We start from the raw sequence: 15675 nt of genomic DNA, 5'->3' as shown, positions 1-15675 counted from the left end.
TCTCAAAGAGCAAAGCTGTCCTATTTTTTATATTTTACATATATATATGTAAATGCAAAACAAATTTAATGCATAGAAAATTTTTTGCTTTGAATGTTATGTTGAAATCTCTCATTCCCAGCCTTTTTTAAAAATACTATTTGTTGTGCACTTTCAGTTTTTAAATGTAAAAATTTCTCATATTATACAAAATAAAATAATGATATAGATACAAAATAAAATAATGATATAGATTTGCCTTTTAGTTTAAAATTGTAGATTATAGTATCAAAATTAAAATGTCTCAAGGTTTTGTTAACAATGTACAATGAACTGAAGTCAGACCTAAGTTGTTACTATCTATCATATTATTAGTGAAGTATATTATTGTTCTATTTTAAGTATACTTTCTTGAATTTAAATGCTTGTGTTATTGCTGTGTATAAGCATCTTTCAATATTTAAAAAAAATTTCAGGTAATTGACAAACTGGTAGATGCTAAATTTAGCCTTTCTTTGTTGCATATATTGTATCAGAAAGAAATTCTGCAGTACTTTTTAAGTACTATGATGGTCAGTAATCAAAATATGCAGTTTAAATCTGAACCAAACTTCAAAAGGTAATTTGTTTTCACTTATTTTGTTGTTTTGTTATCTACTGTATCACATAAAAAAATCTGTAATATTTTAAATTTCTTCTTTCATTTCAGAAAAGTAACTGTTAAAGAATTATTATATGGATATAAAATTAAAACTACAGCAGATGTTGAAGATGTATGTATCTCATTTAAGATTCCCGATTGTGAAACTTTTAGTTTTGGATTAATGAATGGACAGAGTTCTTTAGAACATTATATTTTTAACAGTAAGTAGATTATTACTTAACCTTCTGTATTTTTTTTGAATCCTTTAGTTTTGAATGTTGTTAATCTGGTTTTGTCACATTTATGAAATATATAATACTATTTAAAATTAATTGCATATACATAAAATATTAACATAAAAATTTCCTTCTGCCTTTTGTTTTATAAATTAGAAGTATGTATTGGGCTGTCAGTAAAGTTCCGGCTCATTTTTGGTAGGTGGACAGGTCTGAATGTATTGACACGATTGAAAAACAAATGACATGCATACATATAATAAAATATGTATTTGGAATAATTTAAAATATTTGGCAGGCACATTTGGAAAAAATTTTGGTTATGATACATTAATTTTTGTCACTTTTATATGCCTTTGAATAGGGAAGAAAAGTGGAAGTGCATTTTAGGAATTTAATGCTTTTCTTCGACTGAAAAGACAAAAATGCCACACAAGAGATCAAACAAAGTATGAACTTTTTATTGTGAAGGTGCTGCAGCTGAAAGAAATGTGCAGAAGTGGTATGCTAGGTTGAAAGCTCGTGATTTCAACCTTAAAGATCAAGAATGCTTGGGTATGCCCTTCACTGCAGATGAAGATCAGATTAAACACTACAGATATCTTCACTACAGATGAAGATTAGATTTGTGGATCTTGGCTACATAAACCATTTTGATGTATGTGTTCCCCATGGAGAGACATCTGATAGATCCCATTCACGAAATGGAGAGGAATCCGATAGATCACATTTCCATTTGCACTCTATAAACACAATGAGAAGACCCAATTTTTGAAGCAGGTAGTGATGGGTAATGAAAAATGGATCAGAATGAACCACCTTTAGCCACCCCCAAAGTCAGTCTTCATCAAAAGAAGGTCATGCTATGTCTCTGGTGGGATTGGAAAGGGATCCTGTATTATGAGCATTTACCAAACAACAAGATGATAAATTCAGAGAAGTATTTTTCCCAGTTAGACGAGTTAAAAACAACACTTGAACAGAAATGTTCAGAAATAGCAAATCAGAAGGGCATATTGTTTCATCAGGATGATGTGTGGCTTATGTGTCTTTGATACTCGGCAAAAGTTGTTGGAGCTTGGTTGTGATGATCTACCCCATCACCATATTCGCCAGAACTCATGCCTTTTAATTTCCACTTCTTTTGATTATTACAAAATTACCTTAATAGCAAAAGTTTCAACTGTTTGGTTGAGATAAAAAATCACATAGAAAAGTTTTTCACTGAAAAACCTGAGAAGTTCTGGAAGGATGGAATTTTCAAGTTGCCAACGTTATAAGAACAGAAAAGCACCTATATAATTTAATAAATATATACTAAAATTTAAATCTCCTGCATTTCAATTTTTCCTTCAAAATTGGCATGAACTTTTCAGACAACCCAATATGATATCTTTGGTTAGTGAAATAAGTGAAATCTTATGCCTCTTTTCCTGTGTTTTAGGACATGAAAGCAATACTTCTCAAAACTTGTCTTTGAATGGAGGTTCTAGGTAAAAATATAATTTACATTTTTATTTTGAAATATATTAATTTTAAAATTTTTTTTATATTACATTATATTATTTTGTTATTTTCAAATTTAATGGGAAAATGTGAAATATGAAAGTGAGATTCATAACAGTATCATACTTAGTATTTATTAGTAATATTTCTGGAGCTTTTTTTGACAATTAAGCTACATGAATTATGCAGACAATAGATATTTCATTAAAAATGTAAATATTGGTAAAGTTACTTACTGTTAGTCACCTTGAGTATTCTCTAAATATATGAAAAAAGGGAGGATATTAAAAGAATTGAAAATGCTAACAAAGTATTTAATTAAAACTATATGCAGTAATTTTTAATTTTGCATATAATTTTAATTACATAATTCTAAATGCTAATTATAAATGTGAATAAAATTGTGTGACAATTTTGCATTTCAACAGAGTGAATGAAAGACAGAATTGGGTAACTTTCCTGTATTTTATTCAAGAAAATTTTACCCTTTTTTTTAAAAGCCTGAAAAGGCTGTTAGTCTTGAAACAAAATTTTGCAATGATTTATTTTACATGTCATCTATTGGATATGCATTGTTTCACTTTTCATATGAGTCTGTTGCCATTTGGCAAAATGTAAGATATTTTTCTTTCAAATGGAATCTGTTTATTATTGATTAGCAAACTAAGCTATTTAAAAGCAATTAAAAATATTAATTTTTTTACTTTTTAATCTGATTGATTTTAATAACAATGCATGATATATCTAATTAAAAACATTAAATATTTTTATAGAATTATACTATATATTTTTTTCACTTTTTAAATATTCAGAAGATATATAATGTTCCCATGTTAGTCTAAACATATATTCATCTGGTAGCCTATAATGTTTTTCACTATTCTATTTGAATCATCTTTTAAAACTTCAAAAGAGCCCTTTTGGATGCATGTTAATCCCCCCCTCCAAATGTCTTGTGTGCCTCTGCATACTGATAATGTTGAGGATAACAACTTGACCATTTTAAAAGATTAGAAATTCAACATGAGCAAATTCTTTTTCTTTTCTTTTTGTTAGTTAGATTATTATGATTAATCAATTTATTATTAAATTTTGTGTATTGATATACTGTTGCTAAATTTTGTGCATGCCATTTGTAATTATATGAACCAGCACTCAGGTGTAGAACTAATCTGTAATACCAAAAATTTTGTGAAGTTATTTTTTTTAAATAAAACTGATATATGTGGTTAAATATTTTTGAAATACTTAACACAGTGGGAAGGGTGGGTAGGTTTTGTTTTAAAGTATTTTTTTTTCATCAAAGCTGTATTAATTCATATATGTTTACTTTCTAGCTTAGAATTTCTGTTAGAAACTTTGTACTTTAAACTTGGAGATACAAAATTTGCAGATTTTGGAATGTTAAAACGATACCACTTTTATAATATACCTATTTCAATAGGAGTGTTACTATTAAAGGTATCTATTTTAAATTAGTATATATTTTTTATATTTAATGTAAATTAAATAATATAATTTGAAAAAAGTCTGTAACTTAGAAAACTTTTTAGCATATTTTATAACTTATATTTTAATTTTATTTTATTAGCCCATTATATTTATTAAGCATGTAACTTACTTTAAATATATTTTATTAGGCCAGATCCAGTCAAACCGACCAATGTTGTGATTGTATGTTTGATGGTTGTCAACTACAGTGGAGTCCTAGTTTCTCTCATCTAGTCATGTATCTTTTAAAATTTGTAAAGAACAGTTTTTCAAGTGATATATCTGCTCACAAATTGCAGAATTCATCATTTGTTAATAAAAATAAAAAATCAGTCGGAAAATCACTTTCTGTTGATCTTAGTTTTACTGGATTGAACTTGTTTGCTTTTAATGAATGTAGAAATGGTATTGTGATAAGAGCAGATACATTAAATTTAAATTCTTCTACAGAAAAGTTAAAAATGGCAATTCAAGGATTCAAACTTGGAATGCTGAATTCTGTTATTCAGGTATGCTTTTTTATTTTTATACAATTATTTAAAATGTTTATAAAATAAATCAGATTTTCCCTTTTCAGATATGTAACAAAGAATCCTTGAATTAATGATGTGGGCGGGGGATATTTTTTTAGTCTGCCTTTGTTTTTTTTTTCTGTTTAATGCAGGGAGTAAAGAAAATATGTGCTTCATGGAGGGGGAGGTAAAACCATAATGTTTAAGAACTTTTCAGAAGTAACCAGACACCCTTTCTAAGCAGTCAAATTGATTGTCCACATGTATCTCATAATAACGTTAAACATAGAAAATAATGCCATTTTAGAAGGCAATCTTCTGTAGTATATCAGAATGCTTTGATATAGTTGGAGGGTTTAGAACAAAAATGATAAAGTCCAAACATTTTTAAATCTGTGATACTAGGAAGTTTGTTAATAGATTTTTGTCTTGCTGTAATATTTTTAGTTTATCAATATTGTTGTTAAATCATGTTTTGAAACACACAATTAAAAATGTATATGATAAACAGATTGGAACTATTAAATATTGCTGTGAATGGTAGGATCATTTTTTTTTCTTGATTGTAATATTCAATATTGAATTCTAGAAAACACTGGTAACAATACTATGTCAATAATTATGTCAGTTTATTGAAATGACTGCAGGAAATCTATTTCCATGGCTAAGTAGCAACCTCAAACTTTAAATCAAGCACAATCAACTCAGAGTGTCAGATATCATGATTAAAGTTTCTGTGATATAAAAAACATTTGATGAAACTTGAAACTCGTGAAAAGTATTCTTTGTATGAAGAATTAGGCTTCACTTTTGACTGTCTGGTATTGAACTCTTTATGCTCATACCTCATTTTTCATTGAGGAAAATCTGCATCACAATATAAGGAAAACTTTACTGAATTATGTTGGCATCCTGCAAGCACAGATTAGTGAGAAGTCATTCTGATTGCTGATCTGTGTATAATTTCAGCTGCTGGGTTGTTTGGAAAGTAGTATTGTTTTTTCCCAACAGAGGCCTTAATTGTATTTTTTCACAGCCAACATTGCACTTAAGCCGCATAATCATTATATATTTTGACTTCTGATACAGCAAGGATTATTTGTGAAAAAGTTCGATTTATTCTACACAGTAGTTTTTGGTTGGTGCCCTTAAATATGGAAAGTGAAAAGCAGCATTTTTGTCATATTTTACTTTTTTACTACCGAAAAGGTAAAAGTGCTGTTCAAGCAAGAAAAACATTATCCAATGTGTATAGAGAAGATGTATTGACAGAACACCAATGTCAAAATAGTTTCGCAAAATTTCGATTTGGCAGTTTTGGTCTAGAAAATGCATCACATCTAATTCAGGATATACATTCCAATGTTATTCAAGTCAGCAGTTTGATGCCAACCATGTCATGTTCTGTAAATACAGAGTGTAGCATGATTTTAATGCTTGATATTTCAGTAGCTTACTGAATATGGAAAATGTGATACACAATATCACATTGCAGTTACTTCAGTTTAAGCCAGCTGGTTTCTCATAATGTTATTGATTAAACTTAATTAGTTACTCCAATTACATTGTAGTCACTAAATATAAATGCTAGAATAAGTGATACCCAGAGCGCAGTTTAATTTTATAAATGAGTAAATTACATTAATTTTATGTTAATTTTTTTAGTAAAAAATACAATGCTTTTCTTTAATTATCTACATTATGTACCTAAAATATATTGCTCTATTTTAAATATTTTAAGATTTGTTTTTCAAAAGGTGGGATGAGGTTCTCCTCAGAAAACCTTATAGTATGCATAATTAAATCTGCATCATTAAATCTTATAAATATGTATCTACACAGTGAATACTTTTATATTTTTGACTTTTGGAAAATTCCATTATGCACTGTAACTGATATGTATTATACATACTATATAATAATTTTGCTGCATAAAAGCAGAGAGAAATAAGTTTCTCAATTAATGCTAACGTTCTATTTCTCAGTGTTAATTTTAAAGATATTTAAGTGCATTTTTTTGTTGTTTGTTCTGCCAAGCATTAATGTGATGGAGACTGGAAGGTATATGTAAATAACATTTATTCTGAAATTGGCTAACAACTTGAGATTAAATTAAAGTTTTCAAATTTACATGGTTTACATTTTTATATTTCAGGTGTATCAGTGTGTTAAGGCATCAGAAATAAAAAATTATGAAACTTTTGTGATGGATTCATCTATATTATATATAAAAAAGGATAAGGTATTTATTATAGTAAAATTATCTAATTTTAAATATTCCATTTCTTAATTTCACACCATATTTTAGTTTTTTTGTTTTTTTGTTTTCTAATCTGTCCATAATAAAATATTTGTTAGTTTATTAGAAAACAGTGTAGTTCCCAACCTCTCGCTATATAGTAAATTTTCATACAATGCATCTTGGATCCCGAAATCTGACTCGTGCAGGACCAATGAAATTAAGCTGAAAAACTTAGAATCTGGTGATTGATCTCAAACTAATCAAATCTTAATATTTGTAAGTGTTATTCCTCTCTAATATATAATAATGCCTTGCTATTAAAATATATTTTATCAACTTTGAAACTACATTTCAGCTTAATTCACTTCTAAAAATACTTTCTCTTTAACTTTAATTAGTCTCCATTGCTTAATTCTTTGAAACACACTAGCCCAAAACAAAATATATCAGTATAAAATTTTTCCATTATTAGAGATATTTTACTCCCAGATAGCACTTAAATCATATTCATGGAAGTAGAGTAATACAGATATATCCAATCACCAGAACAGAATTATTTATGCCAGGTTTATCAATAACCAGGTCTCTAAAATGCAAATTCAACATTGGAATCTGACTGAATACTCTGCTTTAGATAGTACAAAAGTTAAAACATCACTTGAATAATAAGTTTCCTATTACAAAATTCGTTTTATCAATTATTTTCAAGACATTCCAATATTTAGAATGCACATTTAATTCATTACCAAACAGTAATAGTAACCTTTTCATTAAATGCTTTGTAGGGTTTCATTTGATCTTGTAAGGTTAATTAGTCCAATAATCTTAACAGACATAAAACAAATTATCGGTTTGTCTGAAACAATGATAAAGTTGTGAGAAGGTTAAAAATAATCTTTTCATTTTGATAGAGTTTAGAATACAAAGGCACTTTGTTGTTTTACAACATAAGCCATAACTGTTGGTGATAACAACTAAATAGAATAGTCAGATTTAAGTAACATGAACAGTGCTACACAATTAATTACTATACTAAAAACTGGCTTGCTACTCTACCAGAGCATCAGAATTTTAAGTGTCAACAGTGATCAAATGTAAGATTGAATAATTAAAACTATCAGAACTGGCAGAAAACTAACACCTAGCATGCACGCAATCCAGAAACTCACTCTGTCCTAAAATTCAAAAACCTCAGTTCAACTACTGGCTACTCATTTGCATTCTGGTGAGGAATACAGAAAGGAGAAGTTATAGTAAAGGCTGAAATTTTAAATAACTGTTTAATTAACATAGGATTCCCTACAACTTGGTTGATATTTTAATTTCCTTTTTGATTTAATTAAGTTTGCATGAATAAAGATAATTCCCTCTCCCCTATAGATTACAAAGCAAACTGTAAATCGCTGATGAAACCTGTTTCAAAATTGCAGTTTAAATAGGTTAAAATGTAATTAATACGCTAGAAGAAAATCAGCCATTGAACTCTGTATCATTTAACAATAATGATAATGTAGAACAAATTGCAAGTCTAATGATTACCACATGAGTTCGCATTTATTTTTCATTAAACACAATCTTGAAATAGGTGCAGTTTTGCACTATTCTAAATTCAGAAATTTGATGACTACTAATTTTCCTTCAGCCACTTTCCAGGTTTTAAAGTAAGCTTGCTTTTCAAGGATTACCAAACATAAATCTGTTGCTTTCATCTTCCGAGTGAGTTTAGACCAGGAATGCTATTCTGCTTCCAAAAATGACTTGAATATAAAAATTCAGATAGCTGAACAAAAACTTCACTGAATGCTTTAGTGACTCCCATATAAGAAAATGAAGCCAAATGCCCACAAATATGGCTTTTTTCTCCTTCTTGCTGCATTCAGTTGTTAGAACTCCATCTTGTTCTACAGGCTGAAAACTGCATAGCTAACAGGTCTGCTCCAAGTGCCACCAGAGGATCTTCAGAACTCTTTGACATGTTGAGAGGTAACTCTGTCGCTAGAGCCACTAGAGCACCCCAGCTTTAATTAAGTCTAACCTCAAGGCAGTTCTGAACAGAGTTCCTGAAAAATCTGATTCTCTGAGTCATTGACACCTCCGAAGAAAACTCAGCATTTGAACTGATAGTGTCTTCTAAATTATGTCATTGGTTCAGTTACAAATTAAAATATAAAATCACTTAGTTTTAGTAATTATTTCTTTAACCAAGAGTAACAGTGCAGTAACTTGCCAGGATCCTCCGTAGTGGAAATCTAGCTCCATAAGAAGATTTTCAAACCCCTTATTATCTTCTCAAATTAAGAATTCATTCAAGAAAAGGAAAGTCAATACCTGGTCCTTAATTGACTAGAAAAAGTGAATATATGCTCTTCTCATGAAGAGAATTAAAAAATTTCCTGCCTTAAAAATTTCTGCTTTGACCATTCTTCCACAAAAAATCAGACAAAGTAGTTTCTCCTTTAAGAAACTGTCAAAAAGATGATATTCGTTTTCTAGTATTCATTAAACATATCTTTGCAATACATAATTTTTGTATTCTGTGTAAAATAGATTAATTCTTGAAAGTGTTAAGGTATAATGCAGATAATGTAAGGAAATTCATAATTTCAGAAAATATTTAAAAAAAAAAAAAAAAAAAAAAAAAAAATACATCAATTGTGGATAGGAGTGCTAGCCCTTACCAAAAATTTTCGTTTAGTAATTAAATACGATTTTGATTAGGAGTTTCTTCTTTCTATGCTATTAAATGATATTTGAGCATTGCCCTTACCAAAAATTTTCGTTTAGTAATTAAATACGATTTTGATTAGGAGTTTCTTCTTTCTATGCTATTAAATGATATTTGAGCATTGAGTTATTGAAATAAGTAGCTAGATTTATGTGATTTGAACTCTTAATCTAACTTGAAAGTTAGATCAAGTGATTTCTTCCATACTCTTTGCAGTATCTAAACAATAGTCAATGGGCAGCAGTAGTAGGTATAAGTGTAAAATTTGTAATAAAATTAGAAGCCTAAAAATAAAAATGAAGGATAAAATATAAGAAAAGGGGAAAAGTTGGAATAGTTCTGCCCCCCATTATTTTTAAATATAAGTTGTAACTAACAAAGTTGGGGAGATATTTAAATGGAATTTGTTTGTGTATTTCTGATGTCATTACATATGTATATAAAACAATTTAATTGCATAACTTTTCATGTATATTTTTATATTCTGTCATCCTTTTCAAGGGACTTGATATTTATTTATTTTTATGAATAATCTGCTAAAACGTTCATATTTTGTAATAAAATAATGTTGCATTTTCTAAAATCAGGCAGAACTGTAATAATTTTCCATTTTTTAGTCCTTTACAGTCAGATTATCTGAAATTGTGTATTTACTGTGGAATTCAACCTTGCATATGACTGTTTTCACAATTTTCCAAGAATGCCTTACATTTAAGAGCAATGTTCAAAACTTCTGTAATAACATTAAAAGTGCTGGTAATATTTTTCTGTTATTTTATCTTATATATATGTGCTAGGTTAAGCATGCTACCTTGTACAGAAGCTTTCTTTTAATTGTGTATCTTTTTAAACCAGCTATTCAAGACCAAGTTGATGAAGATACTTCATCTTACAAAACAGGCACTGACAGCAAAAAGACTATTAGTTGGACATTTAGTTTACAGGCTAGAGGGAATATATCCATAGGTGCTATCCTTTCAAAAATGCACAAGTAAGTTTTTAATGCATAATTTAAATTAAATATAAATATTAAAAACGGTTTGCTGACCTTGAACTGCAGAATGATTACAAAAGTGCAGCTGATTCTGTGTACATTCAAAAATAATATTGTGAGAATTAAAATTAGCTTAAAGATAATCTAGAAAAAATGATTAAATGTGAAGTCTTTTATTACCCAAAACAAGTTTTCTGCAAAATTTGTTAGCAGTATGAAATTTTATAAAGTTGTCAAAGCTGCTATATCACCAAACGTATACATATTCATTTCACTTATATTTTCATGTATACAATGCACTTATATTTATCATTATCATATATACTAATGGTCTGAATTTCAGATTACATATGGCTCTTAACAGTTGATGGTCCATATTCTTTTTAACAAAATAAGATGATTTTAATTAAATTTAAGTTTTATTTATTGAATATTTATCAAAAGTATATAAATAGTAAAAATAATGACACAAAGAGAAAATTCAAATTCATACTTATTTCTGTCTGAAATCTAAATGTAGTTATATGTGAGAATTTTCTGTTGGTTACATTTTGTAATCCAAACATTTTGACTAAATTTTCAGCCTGGTGTTTATTTCAAATATTTCTAATATATAAATTAATGACAAAACTTCTTTATTTCTTACTGCAACCTGCTGCAACACTTCATAATGTTTAGATTTTGATGAAGTTTCTAAACTTGGAGGAAAATTACTAAAAACTATCTTCACCAAGAGCTGTAGATGCTCATTGTTCAATCCAATTTTTTTCTTATTGTTTTTCAACTCAAAAAAAAAAAAAAAAAAAAAAAAAAAAAAAATGAACTAAACAATTATTCGTATTGCAGATATTCATAACTAAGGGTTCTTTTGACAGGTACCATTAAATTTTATAAAATTCTATTTTCAAATCTTTGAATAAGATTTATATCACAGTGTAATTTATATCACTGGCTGCATTTCTGGATTTTCGGGGCTTTACTCATGTTTGTTTTTGGTAGTAAAAATAGTACAAAAGTGTATTAAAAATCATTAAAATCTTAAATTTAATTCTTTCTTCTTATAATAGTTATTGCCATAATAATACTAACTAATTTATGGCCATGTAAAATTGCTTTAAGGGTCATCAGTTTGGGATCACTGATATAGGACATACCAACAAAAGTGCTGGATTTAATATGCTCACAAAAATATCTTTTTTTAGAAATTGGAAATATTTTTACATACTTACAACAGGCAAATATTTTGATTTAAGAATGTTGAGTTTCATATGACTTGTCAAAACTGGTATTTTATCACTGTCAGTTCATTTCGTAGCTTCGTTGCAGCTAAGTTGACTTAGTGCTACACGAAGGGGTAGCAAGTTTCAATTGTGAAAACTCATTACAAGAATGGTGAATGTTATGCACAGACTGTTAGGAAGCTTTATACAATCTTTTGATGTAAAAATACATTTAATCAGACTAAAAATTGCAGATTAGTAAAGAAATTTGAGTACACAGGTTTTACAGCAAACATTAAATCACCATGCTTTTGATCCAGCCAACTGAAAACATGGCTATTGTGCATGACAGTGTTATTGCTAGTCCCAAAGAATCGGAATTTAAACAAATAAAAATTAAAGAACTTAAAAAAAGAAACTGAACATGTCATTAGTTAGATATTTGTTAGTGATTAGCTGATTTAAGAAAATGATAACAAATTTTATCAGCAGAGTGCAGTGCTCTGGAAAAAGGCATGGAGAATGTATGCCAAACATTATTTTTCATTTTAAAATTGGAACATTTACCTGTTGTAAGTATATAAAAATATTTTCAGTTTTCTAAAAATAAAGTATTTTATTGGACATATCAAATCCATCGCTTTTATTGGGACACCCTTTACAGCCTGTCAATTTGATATTTACACATACATATTTATATCTTTCTAAATTTAAACAAATTTAAATTTAATTTTTAACAAATACGTATAAAAGTAAAAAAGCAAATTTAAATCCTAAAAAAAGAAAAAAAGCCAAAATAATTTTTAAAAAAATGTGCAAACATATAAAATAAATTTACTAATTTAATAAATTAAAATTAAATTAAACATTTTTTAAAAATGCATATGTGAATGACTGTTGAGTAGGCAGGAGACAGACTTATCAAGGGGAAGATGCCTCCAAACCTAACTCTCCAATCATTCAATTCGTGTTTCGTCATTTATGCAGGCAAGGGTAAAAGTCAAAACCAAAAGTAATTTCAATAAAGTGGTTCCCTTAGAAATTAACATTTAAGAATTAAAGTTCAAAAAGAAAAATACTAATGAAGTCTTTTAAGAAACAAGTAAAGTCAAGAATTAAACTTTTTTTAAAAATTAAATTTTATTAAAAAATTAATTTTTTATAAAAAAATAATAAAATAATCTAGAAACCAATGTATTTTAGAAACCCTTGTCTACAGAAACCTACCCTACACGAATATGCATATCAATAAAAAGAAACTAAAAAAGAACTAGACATAATCCATATAAACCAATAAGAAACAAAAAGAACTAATTACAATTTTTAAAAAACAAATATATATTTAAAAATATTAAATTAGATTAAAATCTTCACTCAATTCGGGATATAATTGAGAATTGAGTGAAGATTTTAATCTTCTTCTAATTTTCCATACTTTAGCCAGTATTTAGTTAAGTTTTGATATACCAATTGAAATCAAGTTCATTAAACTTTTAATATTTTCTTTCATTAAATTTAAGTTTTAATTAACTTCCTAAAGTAATTTTTGAGAAATTTCTGGAATTTTTTAGAGGTTTTTTAAGGACTTCTTTTTAAAAAATTTTGGGAAATTTTACTTTAAAACTTTAATATTAAAACATTTCAGTTTTCTTAATTTAATTTTTTGCAATTTTCACACAAAAAAATTTTTTCACTTAACGGTTTTTTTTTTTTTTTTTTTTAAATTTTTTTTATAAACAATTTTTACACACTTTTTCAACAGAACACATATTTCACATTACAAACAGTTTACATTTTATTCACAATACCACTTCACTTTATTTTCCTTCAAGCAAACTTACATCTCTTGATTGGCTCAGTTCTTAACTCCCTAAAAAATTGATAATTACTACCTTTAGGATTTTTAATTTTTAATTTAATTTAATTTGATTTTTAATATTAATGTTTACAAACAATTTTTTACTATAACAAAGATAGCAGCTTGACACTCAATTTTACCTACATAAGCGCCATCTATATAATTTGAAGAACACACTTACTTCTCTTTTACAACACTTTTGCAGACCCCAGCACTCATATAGTAGGTAAGTTAGAATTAAAACTTACTATTTACTTGCTATAAGTATTTTTTAAAATTTTTTATGTAGTATCTAAGTATTTTCTAAATATGAAATTATATTTTTAAATATATATTTGTTTTTTAAAAATTGTAATTAGTTCCTTTTGTTTCTTATTGGTTTATATCAGTGGTTCTTAACCAGGGTGCCCACACTCCTGGTGGTGTGGGAATGTATTTTTGGGGGTGTGGGAGAAGCCCCTACCTAACCATAAAAATTATTAAATATCATTTATTAAATTTCTTATAATAAAATATTTGAAATCTACAATAGTGTCCCCAATATTGAAGCTCATAAAAATTGGTAGCACCTAGCTCACTTATCGGCAAAAGACACAGGAAAGAGCCGGTGCCGATGGGCGTATATACTGCGCTACAAAAAGGCATGAAACGCTACAAATGAACGCGAACAGGCAGCTAGGTGACGGAGAAAAGAAAAACATTTTGTGGGAATACATGCGGAGAACGTTATCCCAGCTTGCGCATGCGCTGAGTTCAATATGTGCTACTCCAATGGAGTGTACGGATTCACAGATTTGTATCTGCATCTACTGTGCCTGTGTTAGGTTGAGTCAACTATTCGGATAGTCAATCAGCAATACTAGCTCTACAAAATCTCAAACACACATCTGAAATAATTCAAGATATTTTTAACAAAATTATCCAATATCCTCAAATATCACCAAACATTTATTGGATAAAGGCTCACGTCGGAGTTCTTGGTAACGAAGAAGCCGATTCAGCAGCCAAATCAGCTACTACCAACAATAATATCCCTTCAAGAAAAATCTCCTGGCCGAAATCATACCTCAAGAAATATCTACATAAAATCAGCCTCCAAATGTGGGAAGAAGAATGGAGAACAATAAATACAGGAAGACAATTAAATCAAATAGCACCTCATGTAAATGATACATGTACAATGGTCAATGGTTATATAAACCGCTTTTTAACTGGACATGGGCCATTTCCCACATACTTCTTCAGATTCAACATCTCTAACTCTGAGCAATGTGTATGTGGAAATAAAGGTGATCCAATCCATTATATTACTCAATGTCCCTTAACAAAGTCAACTCATATTAAATTGCCTAATTCAAATATCAATGCCTTCCTTCGTTTTGCAATTACCGACAAACATTTAAAAAGTAAAATAGAAAATACAATCAAATATCTATCTTCAATAGGCAAAAATTTATGTGAGCACTAATGTAATTAATGTCAAAATTCATTTTTGAAGCTGCAATTCATCTAAAACTTTTATTATCTAATTATCTTGAAAACAAACCCTTGCAATAATAATGATATAGTAAAAAAGGGAAAAAGAAGAGGAAGAAGATACAGATTCATATAATAAACTTTATCTCAAGGAACTATTAAGAACTGTTATAAATTATGACTGTTAGCCTACTATTATTATAGCTATTATAACTGCTATAATTATATCTAATAGATATATCAATCAAAATATCGACATACTATTTATACTATGTTATATTACACTATGTGTTTTATTATACTATGTACTATTTTGAATATTACTTTAAAAATAAACCGAAGTGTAGTGGGACTATACCTACATTACTTATAGTAAACATTGGGTGTCCCACTACATTTCCACCTGAATCTGAACCTGAGTCAGCTATTGTGTCTGCGACATGTATATTGTGTATTCTGACTTGTCCAGAAACCTCTTGAGACTAATACATTCTTAATTGCCCGTTCAAGCGAATAGGATTCAGTGATATTACAAAACGTAAGAACATTATATATATATTATATTGCATTATTTCTAAATAATTAAATCGATTATAGTGAACAACACTATGTCAAAAAAACGACAATGGCACGATAAGTATGGGAGTTATGGATTTAGCTGCACAACCGAAAAAGACCGAATGAATCTTGTGTTCCAAGATATTTTCAAAAAGCAATCTCAAACCATCAGAGTAGAGCATTTCAACAATCTGCATGGTGGCGAAAAAGCGCATAGCATGAACAGCTTGAAGTC

General features: G+C 28.4%; 1 protein-coding gene across 2 annotated transcripts in view; it reads left to right on the top strand.

Annotated features, from left to right (window-relative positions):
• The window catches only part of hob (bridge-like lipid transfer protein family member hobbit), a 155046-nt gene that overhangs the window by 37386 nt on the left and 101985 nt on the right, over positions 1-15675 (top strand). For both annotated transcript variants that reach the window (XM_085813453.1, XM_035368583.2), the window contains exons 12-19: positions 456-598; positions 689-843; positions 2303-2351; positions 3702-3825; positions 4005-4364; positions 6523-6609; positions 9952-10090; positions 10190-10325. In XM_085813453.1, the coding sequence (XP_085669579.1) occupies positions 456-598; positions 689-843; positions 2303-2351; positions 3702-3825; positions 4005-4364; positions 6523-6609; positions 9952-10090; positions 10190-10325 (1193 nt within the window). The remainder of the gene's footprint in view (positions 1-455; positions 599-688; positions 844-2302; positions 2352-3701; positions 3826-4004; positions 4365-6522; positions 6610-9951; positions 10091-10189; positions 10326-15675) is intronic.

This window comes from Stegodyphus dumicola, chromosome 3 (genome assembly GCF_044657685.1).
Source record: "Stegodyphus dumicola isolate Sdum_Otavi_A_Nest chromosome 3, ASM4465768v1".
NCBI lineage: Eukaryota > Metazoa > Arthropoda > Arachnida > Araneae > Eresidae > Stegodyphus > Stegodyphus dumicola.
Note: the sequence above shows the minus strand (reverse complement) of the source record. Positions and strands in the feature narration are given on the sequence as shown.